We start from the raw sequence: 25,788 nt of genomic DNA on the forward strand, positions 1-25,788 counted from the left end.
GAGGGGAAGGTGGAGGTGGGGAAAAAACCGAGGCGCTGGGCGTGCGGGCGGTGAGGCCGGGCGAAGGAGGTGCCACCATGGTGAGTGAGGGGGAAGAAGGGGAGCGACCGGTGTGTGTGTGGGGGGGTTGTCAGGCTTCCCTCGGCAAGAAAAAGCCCCCTTTGTCCGACCGGGATAGGATGGGGAGTCGGGCGCCTCGGCTCCCGAGCGGGGAAGGCTGACGGGCCTGCCCGGTGCGGCTCCTCGTGAGAGGGAGAAAATTTCCCCTCAGGAACGGCTCCCTTAACGCCGCACGGGAGGCCATTCCACTCTCCCCCCCACCCCGCCGCCGCCTCTATAGACGGGTGGGACTACGGCTCCCATCCTCCCCAGCCAGCAGGGATGGGGAAGGGCCAGCCCGGGATTTCCTGACAGACGGAGGGAAAGCCGAGTCACGTGCACGTGTGGAGACCCTACACGCGTGTAAAATTGGGGAACGGGGAGGATTGCGTGGATGGATGGTGGGGCCTGGCTGGGCCCCGGCTGAGGGGGAATAACAAGGCTGGGCAGAGGCCCTTGTGGGGGGAGGTGTCTTTTATAGGGGTTTCTCTGGAAGAGGGGTGAGGGGGTTTTAAGGAGATATTATGTTGGGTGGATCCCTTCTTTGGTGTGGGGAGCAAAAGGATCTGGTGTTTTGTGTGTGTGTGTGTGTGTGTGTGTGAGAGAGAGAGAGAGAGAGAGAGAGAGAGAGAGTCCTCGACTTACGACCACAGTTGAGCCCTGTTGTAAGGAATCCTTTATCTCCCTAGATGACAATGTAATATTAAGGGGTTGTCATAAGGCGAACCTTTTTATGTATCAGTGAGTGAAGGTAAAAGCTGGACTACTTATTCATCATCTCCTTTTAATGACCCCATAATCCCTTGCGTCGGGGCGGAGTCTGGGCAACTGAATGGAGCTGAGTGTTTGAATGGCTGGATGCCTTTCCTGTCGCCAATGCGGAGTTTTGTTCAGCAGATATATTCTCATCGTGCCCAGAGAGAGAGAGAGAGAGAGAGAAATCGGCCTCTACCTAGGATCGAACTCACGGCCTCCTGATTATGAGGCTCTACCTCTACTGGGATGTGCAAATACAGGCAGACCACAATGGAGCCCCAAAGTTTCTGTCGCTTAGCGAGTTTGTTCCTACTAGTTCTTTCAGTTCTTGAGTTTCGAGGAGTAAACTACCAAGGGGGATTGGATCCTTCTCCGTTAACCCCAAATTCTGATTCTGCCCCAATGTCCTTTCTAACTTCGCTTCTGCCTTTCTAAACTTTACAAGATCGCCAATTTGTCACTTAGGCTGAGGTAATTATGAGTTGATCATTGTAAAGAGGGTCCACAAGTCCCACCTCCATCTTCATTTAACGACCCCATAATCCCTTGCGAGGTGGAGTTTGGGCAACTGAACGGAGTTGAGTGTTGAATGGCCGGATGCCTTTCCTGTTGCCAATGAGGAGTTTTGTTCAGCAGACATATTCTCAGTGTGCCCGGAGAGAGAAATATCCGCCTCTACCTAGGATCGAACTCACAATCTCCTGATCGCGAGGCTCTGCCTCTATTGGCATATGCAAATACAGGCCAACCACAATGGAGCCCCAAAGTTTCTGTCACTCAGCAAGACGTTGGTTAAGGGAGTTTTCCCCCATTTTTGCGACCACCTTGCCCACAGTTGTTAAGGGAATCACCGCAGGGGATAAATGACTAACCTGGTGGGTTAAGCGAATACGGCTTCCTCATCGACTTCGCTGGTCGGAAGATCATAAAAAAAGAGCTCATGTGACCCCCGGGATGTTGCAACGGTCATAAATAGGAACCCGTTGCCCCATTTTCTGAGTTTTGATGGTAGGGATGCTGCAAAGGTTGTGACTGTAAAAAACGGTCATAAGTCACTTTTTTTCAGTGCCTTTGTCACCTGGAACAGTCACTAAATGAAATGTAAGTCGAGGACTACCTGTATGGGTAGTCCTCCACTTACAACCGCAAGTGAGAGCGACGTTTCTGTGGTTAAGTGAGACATTGGTTAAAGGAGTTTTGCCCCATTTTGTGACCTTCCCACAATAATTTCTGTTGTTAAACAAGGCAGTTAAGTCAATTGCACCCAATTTAAGACCTTTTTTTTTTTTAGCCACGGATATTAAGCAGATCACTGCAGTTGTTAAATGAGCCCTGAGATTGTTAAGCAAATCCAGCTTCCCCCATTGGCTTTGCTTGTTGGAAATGGGCTGAGAAGATCACAAATGTTGATCGCATGTCCCCGAGATACTGCAATCATAAATATATCCTGGTTGCCAAGTGCCCAAATTTTGATCACATGATCATGGGGACGTTTCAATGGTCATCCGTGTGAAGATCACAGCACTTACTGACCTATACTTTAGAATAAAATTTGAGTGATGTGCCTTCAAGCTCTTAACAACTGCATAAATCAATATTCCCCATGATGAACTGCCTCTAATCTGGTCTTCCAGTGATGCGCCCATCATTGTTCTAAGTGGATCCATCCACCTGGCTGCTAGTCATCCTTTTTCTTTCCCCTTTCCCAGCATTACAGCCTTCTCCACATAATATGTGTCCAAAGGAGGATAATATGAGCCTGATCATTTGTGCTTGAGTGAAAACGCTGGGTTGATCTATGTGATTCATTCATTTGTTTTCTTGGCTGTCCATGATATTCCTAGAAGTCTTCTCCAACACAGAATAATCATGTGTTCTTTTTTTGTTCTTACTGGCATTTATATATTCCTCTCCAAAGCTGCTCTTGACTGGCATACAACCAGAATAAAGATTTTAAAAACATCAAAGCAGCAGCCTTTATTTTTGCTACTATATTTTTGGTCTTTGACCATAAAGTTTTAAGCAGTATTGTTGAGAACAAATTTAGGATTTTTAAAATGAGAACTGATATATAGGCCTGTTTAATGGTTCAGTAATAAATATACAGAATTAATAAGTTACAGCAACTTTAAACCAACTTTAAACCAAAAAAACAGTTTAATATTCCTAAACCGGGGAGAAAACTGAAGGCCTGTTCACGTTCAGTATATTTTATGTATCTTCCCCAGTTGTGTCCCTGACAGAACAAGTTACTTGTGTTTTTAATGCAACTAGTGAGGAACATGGTGTGGGCCACATGGCTCCTTGGTGCCTTTGAACAGGCTGGCCCTGATAGTCTTATCAGAAAACATTCCTTTCTTTGTTTTCTAGCCAACTACACAGCAGTCTCCGCAAGATGAGCAAGAGAAGCTTCTGGATGAGGCCATACAGGCTGTTAAGGTGCAGTCTTTCCAAATGAAACGCTGCTTGGTAAGAACTGGTCGGCTTGATTTCTTCTTTTCTTTCTCCTCCCAATGTTAACTCTGAATCTGATAAAGCAGCAACCTTAGTTTTGTAGTCTTGTGTCTACTTCTCTGAGCTTAAGCTGCATTGAATGAAGAAGTTTTTTTTCTTCTCAGCAAGCATCCATTGATGTTTCATAAATATGCTAATTGTATAATTACTATTACTTAAAAACTTGTGCTGCTTTCAAAACCTTTTAAATGTAAAATGTTCAATAATGTTTATTTTAAGTAAAAATTGGCTATAGCAAGAATCCAATCTCTTTATCCCCCCCCAAATTTGGGATAGAAATTGTATAAATTCACAAACCTATTTCCAGCTTTGTTTTAATATCTTAAGTATTTCAAGTGGTTTGCAGCTTTAGTAACAATGATAATCCAGAATATCTTTTTCAATTGTTCCTTAAAGGGCTATAATCCTGGCCTCTGGGGTTTGTTTGGCAAATAAACTAATTGATAAAGTGAATATGCATATGGCATGACAGAAAATAACATGTTGTTATTGTTTTGATAGGACAAAAATAAGCTAATGGATGCCCTGAAACATGCCTCGAACATGCTTGGTGAGCTGAGGACTTCAATGTTGTCTCCAAAGAGTTATTATGAATTGTGTATCCTCTTTCATTGGGCTGGGGCTCATTTAGCTGATAAATGATGCTTCTTAGTGTCTGTGGATATCTCTGTGGTTGTGGGAAAGTTGCGAAGGGAGTTTCATGCACATGTCAAGACCAGCAATCTTTTTTTTTTTGATCTGTGACTTGCTCATGTTTCTCCATTTGCAGCCGCTGATCCAAACTCCAGCCTTGTCCAACCTGATTTTCATGTTCTCCTATTAGGCTGGATGTTAGCTCCATGGTGTCCTCTGCATCTCCTCCTTTAATTCCTAAGAGATGGGTTTGTTCTTGGTATTGAACGGAAATGAACAAAGTTGTGTTGCGTTAGTCTATGATTCCTTAATTGCAAGGAAAAGACATGGCGATCTCTGATGAGCTCCACTATCTAGAGGTTTACTTGACGGATGAGTTTGCTAAGGGAAGGAAGGTGGCTGATCTCTATGAGCTGGTTCAGTATGCTGGAAACATCATCCCACGGCTGTAAGTCAATTAAGAATCTCCTGGTCACACATTCGGTTCTGATGATTGGTTTTGGTGGTGGGTTTTTTTTTTTTTTAATGCTTTATTGAATTGAACAAAATGCTCCCAAACATGTGTTCCTGTCTACTTCTGCCTTTTGGCATCAACCCACAAGGTTTTATAGGCAGGGGTGAGCTTCAAAAATTTTAGGAAAGAGTTCTCTGTCCGGTTGCTGGGTGGGCGTGGCCTAGTCAGCCTCCTGTACCACGGTGGAGGGGAGGCATTTTTGCCCTCCCTGGGCTCCAGAGGCTTTCCTCGAGCCTCCAGGAGGGCGAAAATGGGCTCCTCAGGCACCAGAGGCTCCCCAGAAGCCGGAAACGGGCCCATTTCTGGTCTTCCCGAACTTCCGTGAGGCCCGTTTTTCACCTTCTCCGAGCTTCCACGCATGCCCTGCATTTACCTGCATCCAAAACGGGCCACGTGGGGATTCCTGGGAGGGGTGGGGCCGGCCAAGAGTGGGATTTGGTGGTTCTACGAACTGCAGAATCTTAGGGGCTCTCGCAAACCCCCAGCAGCCCACCCCCGTTTATAGGTAATCCTTGACTTATGACTGGTCACTTAACTGTGCAGAGCAGTGATGGACTTCCCCAGGAGTACTTACAAGCCAGTTCCAAAGTTAAGCCCCCCTCCCTACCTTTACAGCTGTTTGCAATGTCCCACAGCTATGTGACCGCATTTAATGACAGTTTTGCAAAACCAGCCCATGGTGAACCTTTTTTGTTTGTTTAACGACCTTCGCAAAAATGGTTGTGAAATCCGGTTGGTCACGTGGGTGACCCATTTTACAACTGTTGCAATTTATGACTGATGAGCAGACTCCACTGTGGTCCTAAGTCAAGGACTACTTGTAGGCTACTTTGTAATCCTTGAAGAAAAGATCAGATGACATTTAAATGATCATTCGGTCCTTCAGACAATTTTAAAAAGAATACCTTAAGATGGGCTTTTGCTGTAAAAGATCAACTTCTTTGTAGCAGCGATGGCAATATGCATGAAAAATGAAATTAGAAAAAGTATAGGAAAGTAACAGTATATTAATATATTTAATACACATATGCTTTCTTCTTAGCAAATTCTGGATGGCTAATGCTTCAAAAAAGGGGAAAAATGGAGACTGGAGTTAAAGGAATTGGCCAGCGTTGTGAAATAGCCTTCCTTTGGAGATGAGACTGGCCTCCACTTCACACATTTTTCAAAAACTTCTAAAATCTGAGCTGTTCTGTGAAGCTTTTCCATGATTTGATATTGCCATCTTTTTTTAATTTTCTGGTTTTATGATATCCGGATTTCCCTTAATGTTGCCCAACTCAGGACTGTTGGGTTTTTAGATTGCCCTCTGTATATTTTAACCTTTTTACATTCTTTATGTAAACTGCCAAGAACCTTCTTTGAATGGTGGGGAGATGATAATACTATAAATAAAATAAATAAGAAAACTCCTAATCGAACTGAGTGTTGGAATGGTAATTAGCAGCCTGCTTTTACACTAGCCCAGTTGTGGTAAGCGAGTCTCGTAATACTATCTCCCTTATTTCTCAGCTATTTACTAATAACTGTCGGGGTGGTCTACGTGAAGTCTTTCCCTCAATCCCGGAAGGACATCTTAAAAGACTTGGTGGAGATGTGTCGTGGGGTCCAGCATCCTTTAAGAGGCCTGTTCCTTCGCAACTATCTTCTCCAATGCACCCGGAACATTTTGCCTGATGATGGAGAGCAGCCAGAGTAAGAGCTTTGAAAGATTGAATGTGTTATCTTTTCATCTGTGAGAAACACGTTTGTATTGGGTGATGGATGGATATGACAAACTGGTAGCCCAGTTTGAAGGCATGGGACAAAGTCATCTGCTGAAGAGTTAGGAGCTCAGTGTCTGCAAGAGGGGCGGCTTTGGAATTTGAGCATCACAAGATATTTCAAAGCCAAACCATCTTGAACCTGAAACAGCCTATTTTGAATTTGAAACGGGGCTTTCTGGAAATCTTTTGAGCTTGAAACAAAGTGTTTGGAAAACGTGAAACCAATTGAAAGAAAACAATAGTTCTAAGAATCTAAATGGAGGGAATTATGAGTAGATCATAAATGTGTGAGTTGTGAGTAGGATTAATATGAACATTAAAATAAAAAAGGAGCAAATTAGGTGATCAGTGCTGTGCAGAATTTAAGTAACATGAGACAGTAGAAATGGATTTAACTTTCATAACTGATTGAGGTGTAGATAATTGTAGCTTTGCAGTGGTGAAAAAGTTGTGGTGGCTCAGCTCAGGTTGCAGTTTTGCTTCCACGGAAAAGGATGAAGAACCCTTCAGCCGGAAAAAATATACTACATTCTTTTCTTCCTAATGCAGAATTGGTGTCGGGCTGGATTAATTCCGAGACGATATTAAATCTGAGGTTCAAATCTTACCCCTCCCCCCAAGATAATTATCTTCATGATCCTTTCTCTCTACGGTCACAAATGCATGCTGTCTCTTGGTTCAAAGACATCCAATCCACCTCCTGGAAATACATATTCTTGACATGACTCCCTTTGTTGGCCCACAGCGAAGAAACCACTGGGGACATCAGCGACTCCATGGACTTTGTGCTGTTGAACTTTGCTGAGATGAATAAGCTCTGGGTGCGAATGCAGCACCAAGGGCACAGTCGAGATCGGGAGAAGAGGGAGCGTGAGAGGCAAGAGCTGAGGATCCTGGTGGGAACCAACTTGGTCCGGCTCAGCCAGCTGGAAGGTGTCAACGTAGAGAGATACAAACAGGTGAAGTGAACTCCTCTGTTCTCAATTAGCGCCTCTTACTTTACTGCACCTCAATTAGTTTAATTGCTAAATTAATTACTCAATAATTGCATCTCAATTTAGCTTATCACTTCTCTAGAAAAAAGCATTTTTAGGCAGTTAATGGCTGTAGAAAGCATGCAAATAATAGTGCTTGACTTAAAGGCTTCATTTAGTGACTGTTCAAAGTTACATATGATTTATGACCATTTTTCATATGGCCTTTGTAGCATCTCTATGATCGTGTGATCAAAATTCAGATGCTTGGCAGTTGGTTCGTACTTATGACTGTTACTGTGTCCCAAAGGTATTGTGATCACCTTTTGAGACCTTCAGACAAGCAACATCAAAGGGGAAGCCAGACTCATTTAGCAACCAGGTTACTAACTATTCAACTGCAGTGACTCACTAAACAGCTCTAGCAAGAAAGGTCATAAAATGAGGCAAAGCTCACTTAACAAACGTCTCACTTCTTAACAAAAGAAATGTTGGTCTCAATTGTGGTCTTAAGTCTAATTTTTTTTCTGTTTTCCAGATTGTCTTACCTGGCATATTGGAGCAAGTAGTTAACTGCAGGGATGCACTAGCTCAAGAATACCTAATGGAATGCATCATACAGGTAACGTGGCTTAAGGGAAGGTTAATTGGCAGGTTGGTACGGAGGATCTGATAGGCTGGAAAAGAAAGCCAATCACGAGAAGGCCACAGTGCCATTTTTGAGCTAGCAGAATCAGCATCAAGAATGGACATTTTTGGCTCCCAAAAACCTTTGTGTATGGATTGTGTTCAACAATATGGTGTATGATTTTGGATGTTGTTTATATAAATGTCATGATGAGTGGGCCACCATATTTTAGGTCAGTTGGTTATTTGATTTTAGAGACATGGAATCTGTTGTTTTAAGTTTAATTTTTATTATTTTAACCTTCCTGCAATCTTGACAGCTGGGGAAATATATAAATAACTAATATGCAGAACTTGGCGGAGTTTATACAAGTTAGTAAGTTGAAATGGAACAAATATTCTGTCATGCTTTAGCACAATGATCAAATGTCTGTTTATTAAACAACCTAGAATAATAATTGACCTATTGCTCCATCATGTCCTCCCATGTCTTAGGTTTTCCCAGATGAATTTCACCTCCAGACTTTGAATCCTTTCCTTCGAGCGTGTGCAGAATTACACCAGAATGTGAATGTCAAAAATATTATAATTGCATTAATTGATAGGTATGTAATGAAACAAACATTATAAAGTCTGTGCTGGAGCAAAGGAGAGGGGTAATCTTTGGGCCTCATCCAGAAAGTTTAGAAGAGTTTTCAAAAATTGAAAAATGTAATTAATAGAGGTTGAACAGAAGAAGTGATAGTGTTAATAGGGATAGATAGGAGGAAAAGATGAATTAGTAAATATACAAAATGTAAATTTGAAAAGTGTTACATCCTGAAATGTCCCTTGCTTGAAACAGACTTCAAACTACTTTTGACCAGTTTCAAATTCAGTATGTTTCATAGTACCTTATTGCAAAGAAGCAAAAGATGCATTTTGGGAGGGAAATTTGAGAATTTAAAATTGGAAGCAGCTAATTGCCAAACAAAATTGAACAGACAAGGAACAAGTGTTCTCTCTCTCCACCATTTTCCTCCCTCCCACCTTCCTTGTGATATTTTTTCCCCCGCAAATGGCAATTTATGCCGGCATATGTTCGGAAAACTACAATATTTGGATATACTTGGTATACGTATGTTTATAAATGTACATTTTAAAATAAACATTTGCAGAAGTTAGTTGTTTGCTGTCTGTATGAGCGATGTATGTAAATCAGCTTCCTGTAATGAGCTTAAAGTCCCTTTTTTTGTTTTAGCAGGGAGCTGTGAATAAAAGATTTCTCTGAAATGTAGTTTTAGGCACTCTTCAAAACTTGTTATATCATGTGGAGCAAGCTTTTTTTTAAAAAAACCTCCCCACTGTTATTTTAACATACTTTTCATGCACTAAATAGTGAAAGATGTAGGTGCTGATAGAGGTGTCCCCCCGTTTAACTATTTTGTACTATGGGCAAAATATGGTGGGCGTGCATATGATTGACAACTGATTCACTCAGTTTGGACCGTGAAATCATTTCAGAGATGTATCTGAAATCTTTTCTGAATTGTCCTATCGATTCAAAGGGCGTTTGATGATTTGATCCAAAGTGTCATTTGCAAAGGATTCTGTTTGGAAATTCAGTCAAATTGTCTTCAAACAGAATCCTTTAATTAGAAATTTGTCCAACTCTTATGATGATTAGGAACCCCCTTCCCTCCTTCTCCTCCTCCTCCTCTCTCCTGCCTAGCTCATGTTTAATTCTTACCTGGTGGTAACCATCTGCTGGTGAAAAGCTGTTCCATCTGTTTGTGATTTCCAGAAAAAAAAATCCTTACTAGTTTGCCTTTCCTAATGGCTTTCCCAACTTTTGGAAGAGATTTGGGAACACCGGAGTAGGGAATTGTAAGGGAAAGGTGGAATTAACCGTCGTGTTAATAGAAGCCAATTGGGATCAAAGAATCGTTTCTCAGAGGAAGGTTGCCTTCACATGATTACTCTGTCTGGCTTCTTGATACACTCTGTGGTTGAGGGATGTGAGTGTGATGGAGTGATCTGGTGTTTAGCCAAGGAGGGATTTAATGCATGCCAACCTGAATTCCACGATAGGAGAAGAGCAGGGTGTGGATCTGACAGGTAAGGAGATTGAGGACATGTCCCATTTTTCTCCAAGAGAAATTGAATGGTACAACTGCAAACATCTTGATTTGGACAGTGCAATTGCCTGTTAGACAAGTTTGCAAGCTGCATCTCATAAGTCTTGTTCTGTCTTTAGACTCGCCCTCTTTGCCCATCGAGAGGATGGACCAGGGATCCCAGCAGATATTAAACTCTTTGACATTTTCTCCCAGCAGGTGGCTACAGTCATACAGGTAACTGGAAAATGACTGCAGTTTCTCTTGTGTTGTTTAAAATATATGTGTTTGCTGGCTTTGACTTAATATCCTTGAATCTGATCACCTGGCAATCCAAGACAAAAACTATTGTTTAATTATCTGTTAAGAGGCCATGGGAAGTAGTAAAAAAGGCTGGCTGGCATAGAGTACCAATTTTTTTTTTTTTTTTTTAAAAACCTTCATGTTGCTTGCCTTAAGCTCTAGAAAAACAGGGAAGTGTAGGTTGTAACAATACATTTCATTTTCCCCCCCAATCAGATGTACAGGGTATTAAAAGGGACATATCTTTGCAATGAAAGTCTTTAACTATCTTGGTTACTTAATGTATTGAATATTTTCTCTTGGTGCTTTTTCTAGTTCTGGCTTATACATTTAAAGCAGTGATCCCCAACCTTTTTGACGCCGCGGCCCGGTACCGGCATCAACTGGGCGCCGCCATCTTTTTTTGACGAAAAAGTGCTTCCGGTGACCTCACCAGAAGCACTTTTTCATCCAAAAAGATGGCGGCGCAGCGCTTCCAGTGAGCTTTCCGGGTAGAAATGGCTTTCTACCCGAAAAGCTCACCGAAGCGCTTGGCGCCGCCATCTTTTTGATGAAAAAGTGCTTCCGGTGAGCTTTCTACCCGGAAAAGCTCACCGGAAGCACTTTTTACCAAAAAGATGGCGGCGCCCAGCAACCAGCGGCCCGGTAAGACTTGTTCCGTGGACCGGTACCGGTCCGTGGACCGGCGGTTGGGGACCCCTGATTTAAAGGAAGGCCAGGGTGATTTGATTGCTTTAAGAATCTATTAGAAAGGCACATACATATTCAATTCTTGGCTGCAAATTTGTAGGCTGACAGAGAACTGCCTTCTGCAAACTGCTTATTATGTTCATCGCCTCTGCAATCAACAGGTTCTCGAGAAGTAGAGAAATTTCAACTTGCCTGGGATTTGAATTTTAATTGAGTATATCTTCTCTGGCAAAGTTAGCGTGCTGCTAAAGCCTTGACCCGTTGGAAATTGGTTTATCTCAATACCGTGAGCATTGCAGGTTGGCAATTTCAGGATTTTAGGCTGGAGTTTTTCCCAGTCATGCCTGTAAATGTTAAAGTTTGAATGTGAGATCTTTTGTATGCGAAGGAAACGTTTTCTCCCACTGTAAAACAAGAGCAAAGGTGAATCTCCTAGAAACCCAGTCTAGCTAAAATTAAGTGCTTCTTTGACTGGTTCAGGTCTGGATAGGTGACTACAGGTAGTCCTTGACTTACAACAGTTCATTTAGTGACTGTTCAAAGTTACAACATTACTGAAAAAAAAGTATCTTATGACCATTTTTACACTTACAACTGTTGTACCATCCCCGTGATCATGTGATCAAAATTCAGACTGTTGACAAAACTGTCTCACATTTATGGCCTTTGTAGTGTCCTGGGATCATGCGATCCCATTTTGTGACCTTTCTGACAAGCAAAAGTCAATAGATAAACCAAATTCACTTAATTAACCGTGTTACTAACTGGAAATATCCTTTCTGTTACCTCTAATGCCCAAATACGCTTCTTTTGCTTCCGTTGTTGACCATCAGTCAAGACAAGATATGCCTTCGGAGGATGTAGTGTCATTACAAGTCTCCCTCATTAACCTGGCGATGAAGTGCTACCCAGACCGCGTGGACTATGTGGACAAAGTGCTGGAGACAACAGTGGAGATTTTTAACAAGCTTAACCTGGAGCAGTAAGTTGATGCGAACTTCTTGGCCTTGTGCGCAAAAAATAATCTCTCCCGTTGGGGAAACAAAATAAATTCCTGCACCATCTGATGCTTCAAATATGAAGTGCCTTTACCTGGTTGATGACAAGATTGAAGAGCTTGGCTTTTGGGGTGATGGAGATTGATTTCTGCCAGCTCTGTCTTTTTCTAAAGATTTTTTCCCCTGTAAATTAAGAAGCTGGAGACCCTGATGGATTGCCTGCTCTTGTCGTTGCAGCATTGCAACCAGTAGTGCTGTTTCAAAGGAGTTGATGAGGCTCTTGAAGATCCCTGTTGATACCTACAACAACATCCTCACTGTCCTGAAACTGAAGCATTTCCACCCTTTGTTCGAGTACTTCGACTATGAATCCAGAAAGACCATGAGTTGCTATGTGCTTAGCAACGTGCTGGATTACAACACAGAAATTATCTCCCAAGACCAGGTAGGGAAAGCACAGGAACAAGTGTTCATTTTTTATTTAAGTGAAAAGGAAAAGGGATGGGGGGATGGTTGTGCTTGGGCTGCTTCTCTTGATGTCAGGGTTCCGGAGATAGCCCTAATTAAATCTTGAGCCTCGATCCAAGCTTCATAAAAAAAGATTTATTAGGAGTAACATGCCGGCATTAACCTAAGCGAAGACAACTCTGGCATACGTAATTCACAGTCACCTATGACCCGGTTTCTCCTCTTCCGCCCCGCCGGGTGTATCATAAATCAGATTCTCCAGTGAAGCACGTTCATGGGCCAGGCTGTGTCATCAATCATGTTCTCCAATGAAGGCGGCCAGAAGATCCGGTAGCCTAGCTACAATCTTTTTAAGATAATGGTGGAATGTACTTCTGGTTTTCCTGCCATACTGCTCCTTCAGATTCCCCCCAATTTATGGCAACTTGAAAACAGGCATAGGAATGTTCTACGAGTTGAAGGAAGCTAGAAGGAAATGCAACATCTTGCCGAAAAACGGTCATCAGTAAAACAAATTAGCAGTAGCAATAACAGATTTATATACTGGTCCACAGTGCTTTATGCCCCCAACACTCCGGGTCCTCATTTTACCAACCTTGGAAGGTTGGAAGGCTGAGTCAACCTGGAGTCCTGTCAGGATCGAACTCCTGGCTGTGGGCAGAGTTTGCTTGCAATGCCGCATTCTAACCATTGCTCCTTACAAAAATTGCTGTAAAACAATAGTTCAGAATAGAATTCACTGAAATAGGGTTGAAGTTGTTCTGACCCCTAAAAATTGCCTTTCCAAGCCTATTGCCCAGAATTCATTGCAGCTGCAATCCCTGGAGTGGTTGACATGACAGGAAGTCATTTTCCCTTCTGCAAAAGGCTCCATGTGCAGAGACTCTCCTTCCACTGGAGCCTTTCATCTCCATCTTACGTTGGTCCAGCAGGGAGGAAATGGAATGCATCCAAGGAGTCCTGCTAGCAGTTTGAAGCCAAACCGGCGTGAGTTCCTTTTCTTTAGGAGCCCTCCTTGACCTGAATGTGCTTTGCCTTCTGTAGGTAGATGCCATCATGAACCTGGTTTCAACGCTAATTCAGGATCAGCCAGACCAGCCGGCCGAAGATCCAGACCCTGAAGACATGGCTGATGAGCAGGGTCTTGTAGGCAGATTTATCCACCTGCTTCGTTCAGAAGATCCCAATCAGCAGTATCTGGTATGGAGGCCTTCCGAGGCGTTTGGGTCTTCCTTCCATAACTGAACGGTCACCAAAGGGCCTAGAATTCGTTTTCCTTCATCCCTAGTCTTTAGGTTAGCCAAGGGAGTTGGGAATCCAGCAAACCAAAAGGAAACAAGTTTGAGGTAGCCAGAATGAAATTCAGTACATTGAGTGACCATATGCAATTGTAGGCCTGCACTCATCTTTCATACTAAGTCATTATTTGTTTTAACCACAATTTGTAGGCCCAGCCCTAGCTGAGTTTTTCTAACAGTGTACATTACAAATCTTGAATTATCATTTGTTTTGTATGTGTAGGTAGGTTGGTATTTCTTATTCTGTCTTGTCTGTCTGTCTATCTGTCTGTCTATCTATCTATCTATCTATCTATCTATCTATCTATCTATCTATCTATCTATCTATCTATCTATCTATCTATCTATCTATCTAATCATCCATCCATCCAATGTATTGGCTACCCATCTTACAGGGTAACTCTTGGATAATTTGGTTCACAGCTTCTGTGACCTTGTTGGTTTATACATACAGAAAAAAATGTTGAAGGTATGAAATCAGACATTTGACTTCCCTTTTCTGGAGCTTTGTACACAATCCCCCCCACCCTTTAAAAGACAATTTTCTAATTTGTAAGTTAGGGTGTTCCTTTGTGATATGGTCTCTCTCGTGATATTCAGCGCATATATAAACATGGGAACCTTTGCACATTTTAGATTTTAAATACCGCGCGGAAGCACTTTGGTGCCGGAGGGAACCAGCGCATCCGCTACACGTTGCCGCCGTTGGTGTTTGCTGCATATCAGCTTGCGTTTCGCTATAAGGAGAATGAGAAAGTGGTGAGTGCATCTGCATGTGATAACGTTTTGCTTCGATGGCTACTTAAGATAAAAGGGATCGTTTGGAAATTGCAGAATAGACAAAAAAAAAGAAATGGCAAGTTGTATGAGTCTGGGACCAATGAGAAGGGGATTAAATTAAGTCCAGGTCCCTAAATTTGGTGCAATAAATTGGCTAAAAATAATCTCTAAGCCATTGTTTTCCAATCTTGTCAACTTCAAACTGTGTGGACTTCAACTCTCAGAATTCTCCAGCCAACCTTGTTGGCTAGGAAATACTAGGAGTTGAAGTCCACCCATCTTAAAGTTACCAGGATTGGCAAACATTTATTTGCATCTGGCTGGACTGGATAATATGTTGGGGGAAAAAGAGATTATTTGTTAAATGACATGTTTGGTTTTGCATGGACACACACCTATTTTTTCAGATCTAGGGAGAATTTGATACGGAATTCTAAATAGAAAAATGCAGATTTTGTTCTTCTGATGACTTCTGATTTGTGTCGTTTCCCCCCCCCCCCCAGGATGACAAATGGGAAAAGAAATGCCAGAAGATCTTCACTTTTGCTCATCAGACCATCAGCGCTTTGATTAAAGCCGAGCTGGCGGAACTTCCTCTCCGCCTGTTCCTTCAGGGAGCATTAGCCGCTGGAGAAATTGGCTTTGAGAACCACGAAACGGTGGCCTATGAATTCATGTCTCAGGTGAGGTCCAGAAGACCTTTTCCTTTCTTGAGGCACTCTAGCCTCCTTTCTTCTTCTTTGAAATATTTCTGATCGCCATCGAGAGAACAGCAAAAATACAAACATTACAACAATCAAGTTGATTTCTACTAGTTGCTGAAATACTTGGGTTTTTTTTTAACTTTCAGAAGAACAAAAAATACAGTGCATAACACTTCTTCTGTCTCTCTGTTTGTCTCTCTCTCTCTCTCTTATTTCCTCTGCCCATATTCCTTGTCTGAATCAGGCATTTTCTCTCTATGAAGATGAAATCAGTGATTCAAAAGCACAGCTGGCTGCAATCACGTTGATAATTGGGACGTTTGAGCGGATGAAGTGCTTTGGCGAGGAGAACCACGATCCCTTGAGAACTCAGTGCGTGCTGGCAGCTTCAAAATTGCTGAAGAAGCCAGATCAGTGCCGAGCCGTGAGCACCTGCGCCCATCTTTTCTGGTCTGGCCGGAACACAGACAAGAATGGGGAAGAGGTAAGGCCAGTCCAAGACTTGTGGGTTCTCTGTAATGGGCTGTGGGAATAACCTTGAGAGTCGGACAAGAGATAAGAGCTATCTTAGTCCACAGAAGGCATTGGGGTAGAAAAAAGCATCTCAGGATGGATCCTTCCAAGTTCTTTGGAAAGTAAAGGCAGGGGAGGGAGGAAATGCTTTCAGGCTGGAAACATGCTGTTGCTGTATTCTCACAATAAAGGTAGAATTTGATTCTTGGTTTCGATTTCCAAGTCTGGACTACTTTGGAGGGGAAGCTGGCTGGGAAATTCCGGAATTTAATGTCCACGTGTCTTAAACGTTGGTAAATTTGGAAAACACTGTTTAATGGGATTAATGTCAGGGTTAAGGAGAAATTCAGCCTTGGCATATCTTGGCAGGGTTTGTTTCAAGAAGTTTAATCAAAATGCAGTTAAAAGTCATAAGCCATCATTGGGAGTATATATATCTATGCACACACACACACACACACACACACACACACACACACACACACACACACACCAGGAAGCAGAAAATGCCCCACAGGAGCAGATAGAGGTAAACCTTAGAGAGGCAGGAAATACATCACAGAACAATAGAGATGATTGCTAGAGGGGGATAGTGCTACCTACACAGCAGACATAACCCCTATGACATCTTTTTTTCATATTAATGCAAATGACATTGCAAACGACATTCCTTCCATCCCTGGAAGGAATACAGATTCTGAATCAAATCAGAATTCTGTGTATCGGGTGCAAGTTGATTGCCTTTTCTTTGGAGATTTTGTGAATTCCTTCATCTTCCCTAAACCTGCTAAAAAACCATGTTAGTCAGGCAGCGTACATTTGGGGGAAACCATTGGGTAAATGTGTCGATGTGGGGAGTGCTCATCCCTTCTCTTTCCTTGTCTTGTTGCTTAGCTCCATGGAGCCAAGAGGGTCATGGAATGCTTGAAGAAGGCGCTGAAGATCGCCAACCAATGCATGGACCCCTCTCTGCAAGTTCAGCTCTTCATAGAAATTTTAAACAGATATATCTACTTTTATGAAAAAGAGAATGAGGCGGTAAGGAGCAGTGCTTTGCGTTTTGTGCAGATGTGCAAAATCTGCCCCCCCCCCTCCATCATCCCCACTATCTCTCCAAAATTTCCATCAAAATGAGTACTTTAATGACACCAAAAGAAGGAACGTTCTCCTCCTCCTCCATCCAACAACAAAAGGAGGCAATCTTTTGACTGGCCTTAAAATTACTGGTAGCCCTCAAGAAACAGTTTATTTAGTGACCACTCAAAGCTACGACAGCACTGAAAAAAGTGACTTGTGACCTTTCGTCACACTAAAAACTGTTGCGGCATCCTCATGGTCGTGATCAAAATTCAGATGCTTGGCAACAGACTCATATTTATGACGGTTGCACTGTCCCAGGGATCATGTGATCACATTTTGGGACCTTCGGAGAAGCAAAGTTAATGGGGGAGCCAGGTTCACTTAACAACCGTGTTATTAACAACTGCAATGATTCACTTAACTATGGCATGAAATGTCATAAAATGAGGCAAAACTAACAAATGTCTCAGCAACAAACATTTTGGGCTCAATAATGGTTGTAAGTCAAGGACTGCCTATAATTAAATTTCTAATGGTCTCTTACAACGTAAGAGTGCTCGACAGATGCTAAATTCAGATTTGGAGCTGCCTTTGCCACTCTCCCTTCTTTAGTTTAGTTTATTGTCATTGCACCTCGTACAAAGAAATCAAACAGCATCTTCAGTGCACATCATGACCATGAAAATAAACACAAACGCACATGCTTCACACTCCACACTTTGAACCAAAACCCCCCAACACCGCATCAACACTGCACTATACAGCAGAATTCAATGGAGCTACTGCCCTGGGTTAGAAGCTGTTTTTCAGCCTATTTGTCCTTGTTTTTATTATTCTGTACCGTCTGCCAGATGGTAATAGTTCAAAAAAAGGCTGCCCAGGATGAGATGGACCTTTGAGGATGTTTTGAACTTTCTTAAGGCAGCGGGAGCTATAAAGCTCTTCCAAAGAGGGGAGAAGGCAACCCATGATCTTCTGGGCAATGATGCTAACCCTCTGGAGTGCTGTCCTATCTGCCACTGTGCAACTGGCAAATCAGACAGAGGTGCAGTAAGTTAAGATACTCTCTATGGTGCAGCGGTAGAAGGTCACCAGCAGTTTTTCATTCAGTTGTTGTTTCCTGAGAAGTGCAGTTGTTTTGCCCTGCACAACCTTGTCTTAAGAGGGCAGACTACATGTTACACTTAGTCTGTGGTCTTTTACTTCTCAGCAGAACTGCAGGAAATAGCAGGGAGGGGTGCTGAGCATCTCATTTCCCAACATGAATTCTCTGCCATTGGAGCGCTCTGGACATGCAGTGCCTAACTGAAGTTGAACGAGAAAAAAGAGAGTATAGGTTAGCGAATGTGAAAGAGATTAGGCAAGTTACAAAGTGGTGGACCATCATTATGACCTCGGGTGCATTATTTCATGGAATCTTCTTGACCATCTTCTCTGCTTTCCTCAATTTAATTGCTAAACTCTGACATGAGAGCCTCTTTTTCAGTTGTTGCTCAGCAACAACTCCCGGCAGCCCCAGTCAGTGTGGAGAAGAATGAGGGATGATGGGAGATGTTGTTCGGCAGCGTCACGGTGGTCTTGGCAACAAACCAGATTGTGCATTGTGTAAATGTCTGTTTTTGACACGCTTCTCCTTTTTTAAAAAACATAGGTGACAATTCAGGTGTTGAATCAGCTCATTCAAAAAATCCGGGAAGACCTTCCTAATCTCGAATCGACCGAGGAGACAGAACAGATCAACAAACATTTTCAGAACACGCTGGAGCATTTGCGCTTGAGGAGGGAATCCCCTGAATCTGAGGGGCCAATTTATGAAGGGCTGGTCATTTAAACAAAAGACAACCCCAACCACCCATCCAGGTTCCATTCTGTGGGCGCATGTCCTCTGTCTCTCCATGTACAACACACACGGCATTTTTGTTAATTGTCATTCTTCTTGCATTAGAGATCATAGACTTTTGTGCCTTTTGGGAGTGCCAACAATAGGCTTTCGGTTCACTCTTCCTTTTGTGTGTGTGTGTGTGTGTGTGTGTGTGTGTGTGTGTGTGTGTGAATGTGCAAGTATGTTCCAGGCTGCTCCTTCCAAGCATTTTGGATTTAAGTATTCCTGTCAGAATTTCCAAGGTATGGACTAGCAGAGAAAATTAGCATGACTGAATCCGTTCTTCTAAAATTCCACGTGGTTGTACATCTCTCCCTTCCTCCTCCCTTGTCTTCTGATTTTTTTCTCCTGCTCTTCTGTCCCACATTTCTGCCCAAAAGCCATATAATCTCTAATCCACCTTTTCATCTGCAAGTGTTACTAAGGCTGTGGCTATTTTTTAAAAAAATAACGTTTCATTTTCTTGTCTGTCAGATTCCACTTTCTCCTTTTTTTTCATATTTGTCAGAGTTCTGTCAGATTCCCCCCAACCCAGAATATCTTCATACATGTATTTGGAGTTATAAAGCACCATTCTTTTAAAAAAAGGAAAGAAATTAAACCAAGAAAGTTATATTTTGCATATGGGGACTCAAGTGACATACAATGAGGGTTCAGTATAGTACACAGGGCATATTTATCAAGATAATAGTAAGAGAATTCAAATCAGACAGTGGTCTATAGAGTATATAACCTTCAGTACTGTCAAATTAGGGGGAAATGCAATCTGTATCCTTAATTTGTGCCAGTATAACAATAAAGTTGCTATTAATGGATATGGCCTCAACTATCTCCAGTTGCATTTAATGATCATTCTAGCTCTTTTTTAAAAAAAGACACTGCAATTGATGACTGTATTAAAGAGTGCTGGCATAGCAACCACGGCTGTTTTCACGTGGATGAAGCTATGCATTCAATAAGTTACGGCTTGTTGTGTTGACTGGAAATTGCCTGATGAAGTCCGTCTTACTTTTTGACCTACTGTGTTGTAGCAGGTTTGCTTATGAGTAGGACATTGTGGTGGCTCAGCAGGTAAGATGCTGGGCTTGTGAGCTGGGAAGCCAGCAGCCCACGTTCGAGACTCAAGCACCAGGAGACGGGATGAGTTCCCATCCTTGCCTCAGCTCCTGCCAACCTAGCATTTGCATGCAAATGCAAGTAGATAAATAGGTACCACTTAAGTGGGAAGGTGTCAGTGTTCTGTGAGGCCATGCTGGCCACATGACCGTGGAAATGTCTTAGGACAGTTCTGACTTAATGGCCTTAAAATGGAGATGAACATCACTTCCTAGAGTTGGCAATGAGTAAAGTCCACAGGGATTCCTCTACCTTTTACCTTCGTTTATGAGTGGCATTTTGCCAAGTGGAATTGGAACTCTGAGTAATCCTTGGGAAAGCACCACTGCACATGAACAAAGTCCACCCACAAACTAGAACATCCAATGAGAGATGTCCCATTGCACTTGTGCTTTCTGCAATATGGACAAGTAATTCTTTTTTTTAAAAAAAACACATCAGTGCAAAACCCTTACATGCAAAAAGAAATTGCCTTTTTTAAAAAATTTGCAATTCAACACAAGTGTACAATATCCTCTGGTTAAATTGCTTTATCAGAATTACATTATTTGTTAAGAATGAGGACTCGGTTGGGAATTTACAAAGCGTGCTGCGCTTAGGTACTGGAGAATAAATTAGTCCTCATTTGCATACATAAGCACTGCAAAGTACTGTAAATTTCTTGCATTTTCTGAAATCTAGATTGAGTTTTTCCATTCTTTCATTTTTGCCCAAAGGATGATGTAGTTGTCTATAAATCTCTCACGATAGAACATTTGAATTTGTCTTTCCTACTTGGAGGATAAGTTCCCGCTCAGTGGTCCTACATCAGAGGTATCTATGCAGAAAACATCTCTTCAGTGTTCTCTCTCACGTAAAAACATTGGGGTGGATTTTTCCCTTGGCTGGGCAGAACAATTTCAAAAAGGCTTTTCGGAAACTGATGTGGCACAAAGGATATAATACGGGATTTATAGCTGAATTCAACCACAGTAGCCAAAAGGATACTTCATAGAGATCATGGTGGATGCATCTCCCGTGACAACCAGCTCTGATGATCATTAAAAGAGTGTAGGGTGCCCAACATACAGCAAAGATGCAGACGACAATGGCTAAAGATTTGGCTATTTTCTTATCTCTGGAAAGCCTAAACCGGCTAGCTGCAGTGTTGGCCACCTCTGCTTTCTGTGTTGTGCCAGATATGTTCTCTAGAGCCTTGTAGACACCGTCCCACGGTGATTTGGTTTGAATGTCTACCTGCCAAGGTGGAAAGTCTTGATTGATGTTAAACTCTATTGAGTGAGCCTGGAGGTTATGGATGCCAGGCCCCCCCACCGCAGGCTTGCTAGGGGTGAAGCTGCTCACCTTTTCGTTCTTCTCGTCCCCTCTTTTCGTGAAAACGATGACGTGGTCTCGTTTCTTCCTGCAGCAAAACAGTTCACGGCCCTTTTGAGCTGGTGAGGAACTCTCACTTCTGACTGGTGTCCGCTTGCGAATGTTGAAATAGATACTTAAGTTGAAGTAGGTGACACTGATGAAGGGTGTGAAGAACTCAATGGTGGAGGCAATCATGAGGAAGTACCAGTTGTAGTGGAACTCGGCATAACACTTGTTCTCAGGGATGATGCTTTGTTGGGCTATGTACTCCCAGCTGATAATGGCTGGACCATAAAGGAGAAATGCTGCAATCCACACCGTAACCATCTTCGCCACTGTGGTTTTGGTTATTCCTTTCTGAACTCTGTAGCTCACCTAGAAGAAAAAGTAGATGTCAAACCCAGGAAAACAGGAGTCCAGGCAATTCAAATGAATATGTCAGTTTATTGTATGCTAATGCTCTCTACAAGTATCTGAACTACTAACAGTCAAGTCAAACTGGTGGTAGATAAAGAGTCAACAGAATTCAAGGCAGGCTGGAAGGGACTCAAGACTTATGACATGTTTGATCCCTCCCTAGGGCTCAGATTGGTGATCTATAACAGCTGGAAATCTCATTAGTATGAAAAGCTTGTTTATCAGATGGAAAACTGTAAGGAACAACTATTTCCATGTTTGATGGCCATCCGCAGGGACTTTCACAATTAAACCTCCTATTGACCTGGATCATAATGCTAAGTTGTAGACCTGGTTCACATACTACATGCCAAGCTATGCTTTGCTTTACTACACTTGTTGAATAAAGCACAATTGCCGTTGTTTCCACCACATGCTATCCTAAAACCAAGGTTTACATAGCTGTAGTCCTCCACAATTTAGGAAACCGAACCAAGAAATCCACACAATGTCTTTAGTGCGATGTGTGAATACCAACTGCATGTGGTTTGCCTGTTGACACCTTAACTGCACTTTTTGAGACCATGCTATGCGTCTTATTCTGAATGTGTTGCATGTATCTATGGAGTTGGAGTGGATTCAAAAAGCCATGGTTAAGTAGATACTATATGGCTTCACGTGTGGACAGCTTCAATGTTTCCTTTTAGTGTGATGTTGAGGAAAGTTTTGACTAGGGATGTCCAAGCTTGGCCACTTTAAGGCTTGTGGACTTCAGCTCCCAAAATTTCCCAGCCAGCATGGATTGGACCGCCTAAAGTTGGTATTGAGGTTTCAGAATATTTTTTTTCTGCTTCAAAGAAGGAAAAGACGGTGGTTGCCATGTCCTTGGTCGCATACAGGAGAAGAACTGTGATGATGTCAGAAAGAAAATGAGTCAGAAAACGTTGGGAGAATTCAATCTGCTAAGTCAGAAATAGGGGTGTCTAGCTTGTAATTCACGGCAGTGTTTTCTAATCTAAACATCTACAAGGCATCCATTAGCTAACCGAGGCTCTGTGGAACTACAATCACTTGGGTGTGCCTTAAATTTCATAGCAGTTTGGCTTATTTAGTTGCAGTTGGTTGGTTGCCCAGCAGAAAGTGTGGCATTATGTCACCTGCCTAGAGTTCACGCAGGTGAGAAGTTGCCAGTGGCTGGAGATAATCAGAAGCCCATGGAAAGCAACGTTTCTTACCGCCCTCGTTACGGAGACAAATCGGTCAAAACTGATCAAGACAATATTGAATCCGGAAGCGGTGCAGACTAGGTAATCAACCACCAACCAGAGCTTGCACACGCCTTTTCCAAATTTCCATTCGTCGGTCAGGATATATGGGATGTAAAGGGGAATACAAAATCCACCTGGGAACAAAGGACACAAGGTTGATGAGACAACCATAAGCTGAGGCCAAATTGTAGGCAACTTTAACCTCAAGCAGTGATTCACACCTCAACCGTTCACACACTGGACATTTGAAATGACACAGTCACGTGGAAATCAGGCATGAGTTCATAGAAAGGAAGACTTGTAAAGGAAGGCAGAGATTGCCCCATTCAAACCTCCTGCAATGTGTGGGAAAACCAACTAGAGTTGGCTGTACAGTGTCTTCTTAAAAAAACTCAAGAGATGGAGCACTCAATCTCATTAGGGCACTTTTTCTGAACCTTAGCAACATCGCCCCTATTCCTTCCTTCCTTTTCTCCCTCCCTCCCTCCTTCCTTTCCTTCCCTTCCTTCCTTCCCTCCCTCCCTCCCCTCCCTATCTTCCCTTCCCTTCCCCTGGCCCTCCTATCCTTCCTTCCTTCCTTCCTTCCTTCCTTCCTTCCTTCCTTCCTTCCTTCCTTCCTTCCTTCCTTCCTTCCTTCCTTCCTGATTTTAAGTGTTAAGAAGAATACAACGAAACCTCCCAGTCAAATGCAAACAATCCAGGGTTTCAAGAGATGCAATGGATATTTTCAGTCTTAGGTTTAATGAGCAAATTCTGCTTTCTTTCAAATGTAAATAAGTAAATGTAAATAAGTTCCGTCTGCTTAGTCTGGGGAATCTGGGTTTAAAGGGATGCCAGAGAGCAGTTGGGAATTGTGGCTGCCCCCTTCTCCACTTTAGATTCCACATGAAAAGTCACCTTTCAGCTGTTACTGAAAGGGAAAAAAAATTAATGCCATTGTACCTCTAAGCCAGGAGTTTGCCACTATGATATTAACTAAATTCTCATTTATAGCCCACAAGCGACAATGCTTTTCTCTTTTCTTTGTGCACATAGTATCCCTGTGAAGTAAATTTCTTTTTTTAAATGAATACAAACTGAGCCAAAAAGTGATTAAACTCTGCAGTTGCCATGTCATTAGAACTACACATTGTGTTCACTGCAGTTGTTCTTTGTATTCCAAGCCCATGTGATTTCAATCTTTGCTTTTGCCTTCTGTGCCACGTTTATTCATTTTTTACACAGCATATTTTTACATATACTGAGGCTTTCCTCTGAAGAACACAAGGTAACTTGCATGGATCTGACTTCTTCCACAGGGACTTTGTGTACACAACACATTTGACCAAATCACAAACCCAGGGACTATATCCACACAGCTTGTTAAGTTTGGTGTAGTGGGAAGCTTGGCTAATTATTTTGTGACTTAAAATGCTGAGTAAACCCAGTTAACTTTTTCCTTGGTTTACAGTTCATTGTATCATGTGAATCCACAAATGGGTCAATTCAACAACCAGGTTAAACGTATTAGATCAATGCAAACTGTCATCACAACAAACCTATGTTAACTTTATAATTGCCATTGAGACTTTGGATCATGTTCTCTAGCAGAAATTAGTTCTGCTAATTTCAAAAACCCATCACAACTTGCGGTTTGATTCGGAGTCCTATGTAAACTCAGCCCAGCCCAGCCCAACCACTGCACACTGATGGCCCAGTGGTTAAAAAGTAGTACTGCGGGCAAAATCTGACCACAGCCTGGAGTTCAATCCTGACAGGGCTCAAAGTGGACTCAACCTTCTATCCTTCCGAGGTTGATAAAATGAGGACCCGGATTGTTGGGGGTGATATGCAAATAATCCTTTGACTTTGTAAACTCCCCAGAGAGTGTTGTATGGTATATAAACCTAAATGCTATTTCTATTGCTATTATAGCTTAGTCAACAACCAACTGGTTACATAAACATCAAGAAGTGTGAACTCTGCTTATTACTCTGTTCAACCACACAGGGCTTGCTCATGGGATACAGTGAAGGAAGACCCCTTTCCTGGCCCTCAGTGGTGTTTTGAGTACTCAGAGAGAAACCAACAAACCCTCCACCCTATCCTGGACTGGACCCCCTCCCATTTTTTACTTTCCCCTGGCTTGGCTCGTTTCCCAGAGGCTTCACTCACCCACTAAAAAATCTGCCAGGGCCAAGTTCAGGAAGAAGAAGTTCCCTTGAGTCCGTAGGCTTTTGTCCACCACAAATGCCAGGATGACCAACGCATTGCCCAAGACAGTGACCAACACTAGGAATCCCATGAGTATTGCCAGCAGGACAGTGACAGGTGCTGAGAGCTGTCCGTGGCGCTGAAAACGATGTTCTGCAGCAGTCACACATCCGTTGCCCAAGCAGATCGATTCCCAGGTAGACAAATTCAGTCCTACTTGAGTTCCCTCAGACAAAGCTGCAGGGGTGAACAGACAAAACGGATTAGTGTTGTCGTACTACTGTGACTATAAACAATAGGCTGGAAAGTCTGATAGTTGTTATTACTCTGGTTATTCGTGGATAGATTCATTCCTAAGCATGGGATATCAACCGCTGGAGAAAAGGGAAAGCTGTAGGCTGCCGGAGCATATAAATCAGATTGGTCCCTAGAAGCAGAGGACAGAAATTCAGCAGAAGGGACAAAAGATAAGAATAAAAGGGAGCATCAGGAAGGAAGAAAGAAACACACACAAAGGCAGGGCAGATAATAACCATTGTTTGTCCCAGGAAAAATTTCCAGGTCAAGAGAGAAAGAGAGGGAGAGGGAGCAAAGGGGAGATCAAATTACCCGTTTGGGGTTCCATTCTTTGGGCGCTGAAGCGGATATCATTTTTCAGAGTTTTCTGTCCTTTTCTGCAGTCCCCATTGCTGTCTTTTGGACAAAGATCTTGCAAAGCAGGAGAATAAACTTCCTGGATTCCGCTAAAAGCACTGCCAGTTGTA

The 25,788-nt window shown here is 42.6% G+C and overlaps 2 protein-coding genes across 2 annotated transcripts; one reads left to right on the forward strand and one right to left on the reverse strand.

Annotated features, from left to right (window-relative positions):
• Window positions 1–4: 4 nt before the first annotated feature.
• Window positions 5–19,510, forward strand: VPS35 (VPS35 retromer complex component). The gene is made up of 17 exons (XM_026675908.2): window positions 5–80; window positions 3,226–3,324; window positions 3,871–3,967; window positions 4,327–4,450; window positions 6,029–6,211; window positions 7,028–7,241; window positions 7,795–7,878; window positions 8,379–8,488; window positions 10,120–10,216; window positions 11,806–11,954; window positions 12,208–12,415; window positions 13,483–13,638; window positions 14,373–14,495; window positions 15,020–15,199; window positions 15,465–15,704; window positions 16,628–16,771; window positions 18,465–19,510. The coding sequence occupies exons 1-17, from the start codon at window positions 78–80 to the stop codon at window positions 18,642–18,644; spliced, it is 2,391 nt and encodes a 796-aa protein (XP_026531693.2). The 5' UTR covers window positions 5–77; the 3' UTR covers window positions 18,645–19,510.
• On the reverse strand, window positions 19,078–25,788 carry LOC113417535 (histamine H3 receptor-like). Its single transcript, XM_087971502.1, has 4 exons — window positions 25,634–25,788; window positions 24,986–25,261; window positions 22,799–22,965; window positions 19,078–21,542 (listed from the first exon to the last, which is right to left on the reverse strand). Exons 1-4 carry the CDS (start codon window positions 25,647–25,649, stop codon window positions 20,661–20,663), a joined length of 1,341 nt encoding a protein of 446 aa, XP_087827628.1. The 5' UTR covers window positions 25,650–25,788; the 3' UTR covers window positions 19,078–20,660.

This window comes from Notechis scutatus, chromosome 9 (genome assembly GCF_049901735.1).
Source record: "Notechis scutatus isolate UNSWTSFEM ecotype Mainland chromosome 9, rNotScu1.2, whole genome shotgun sequence".
In the NCBI taxonomy this organism is placed as follows: domain Eukaryota; kingdom Metazoa; phylum Chordata; class Lepidosauria; order Squamata; family Elapidae; genus Notechis; species Notechis scutatus.

What these genes read in the sequence shown, in the direction of transcription:
- VPS35 (XM_026675908.2), top strand. An exon ending in AAAGAGTTATTATGAATTGT is followed by an intron (nt 3,968 to 4,326) that starts GTATCCTCTTTC and finishes TGCAAGGAAAAG; the next exon opens with ACATGGCGATCTCTGATGAG. An exon ending in GGAAACATCATCCCACGGCT is followed by an intron (nt 4,451 to 6,028) that starts GTAAGTCAATTA and finishes CTTATTTCTCAG; the next exon opens with CTATTTACTAATAACTGTCG.
- LOC113417535 (XM_087971502.1), bottom strand. An exon ending in CCTGGCAGATTTTTTAGTGG is followed by an intron (nt 22,966 to 24,985) that starts GTGAGTGAAGCC and finishes CTTTGTTCCCAG; the next exon opens with GTGGATTTTGTATTCCCCTT. An exon ending in TTGTCTCCGTAACGAGGGCG is followed by an intron (nt 21,543 to 22,798) that starts GTAAGAAACGTT and finishes TTTTTCTTCTAG; the next exon opens with GTGAGCTACAGAGTTCAGAA.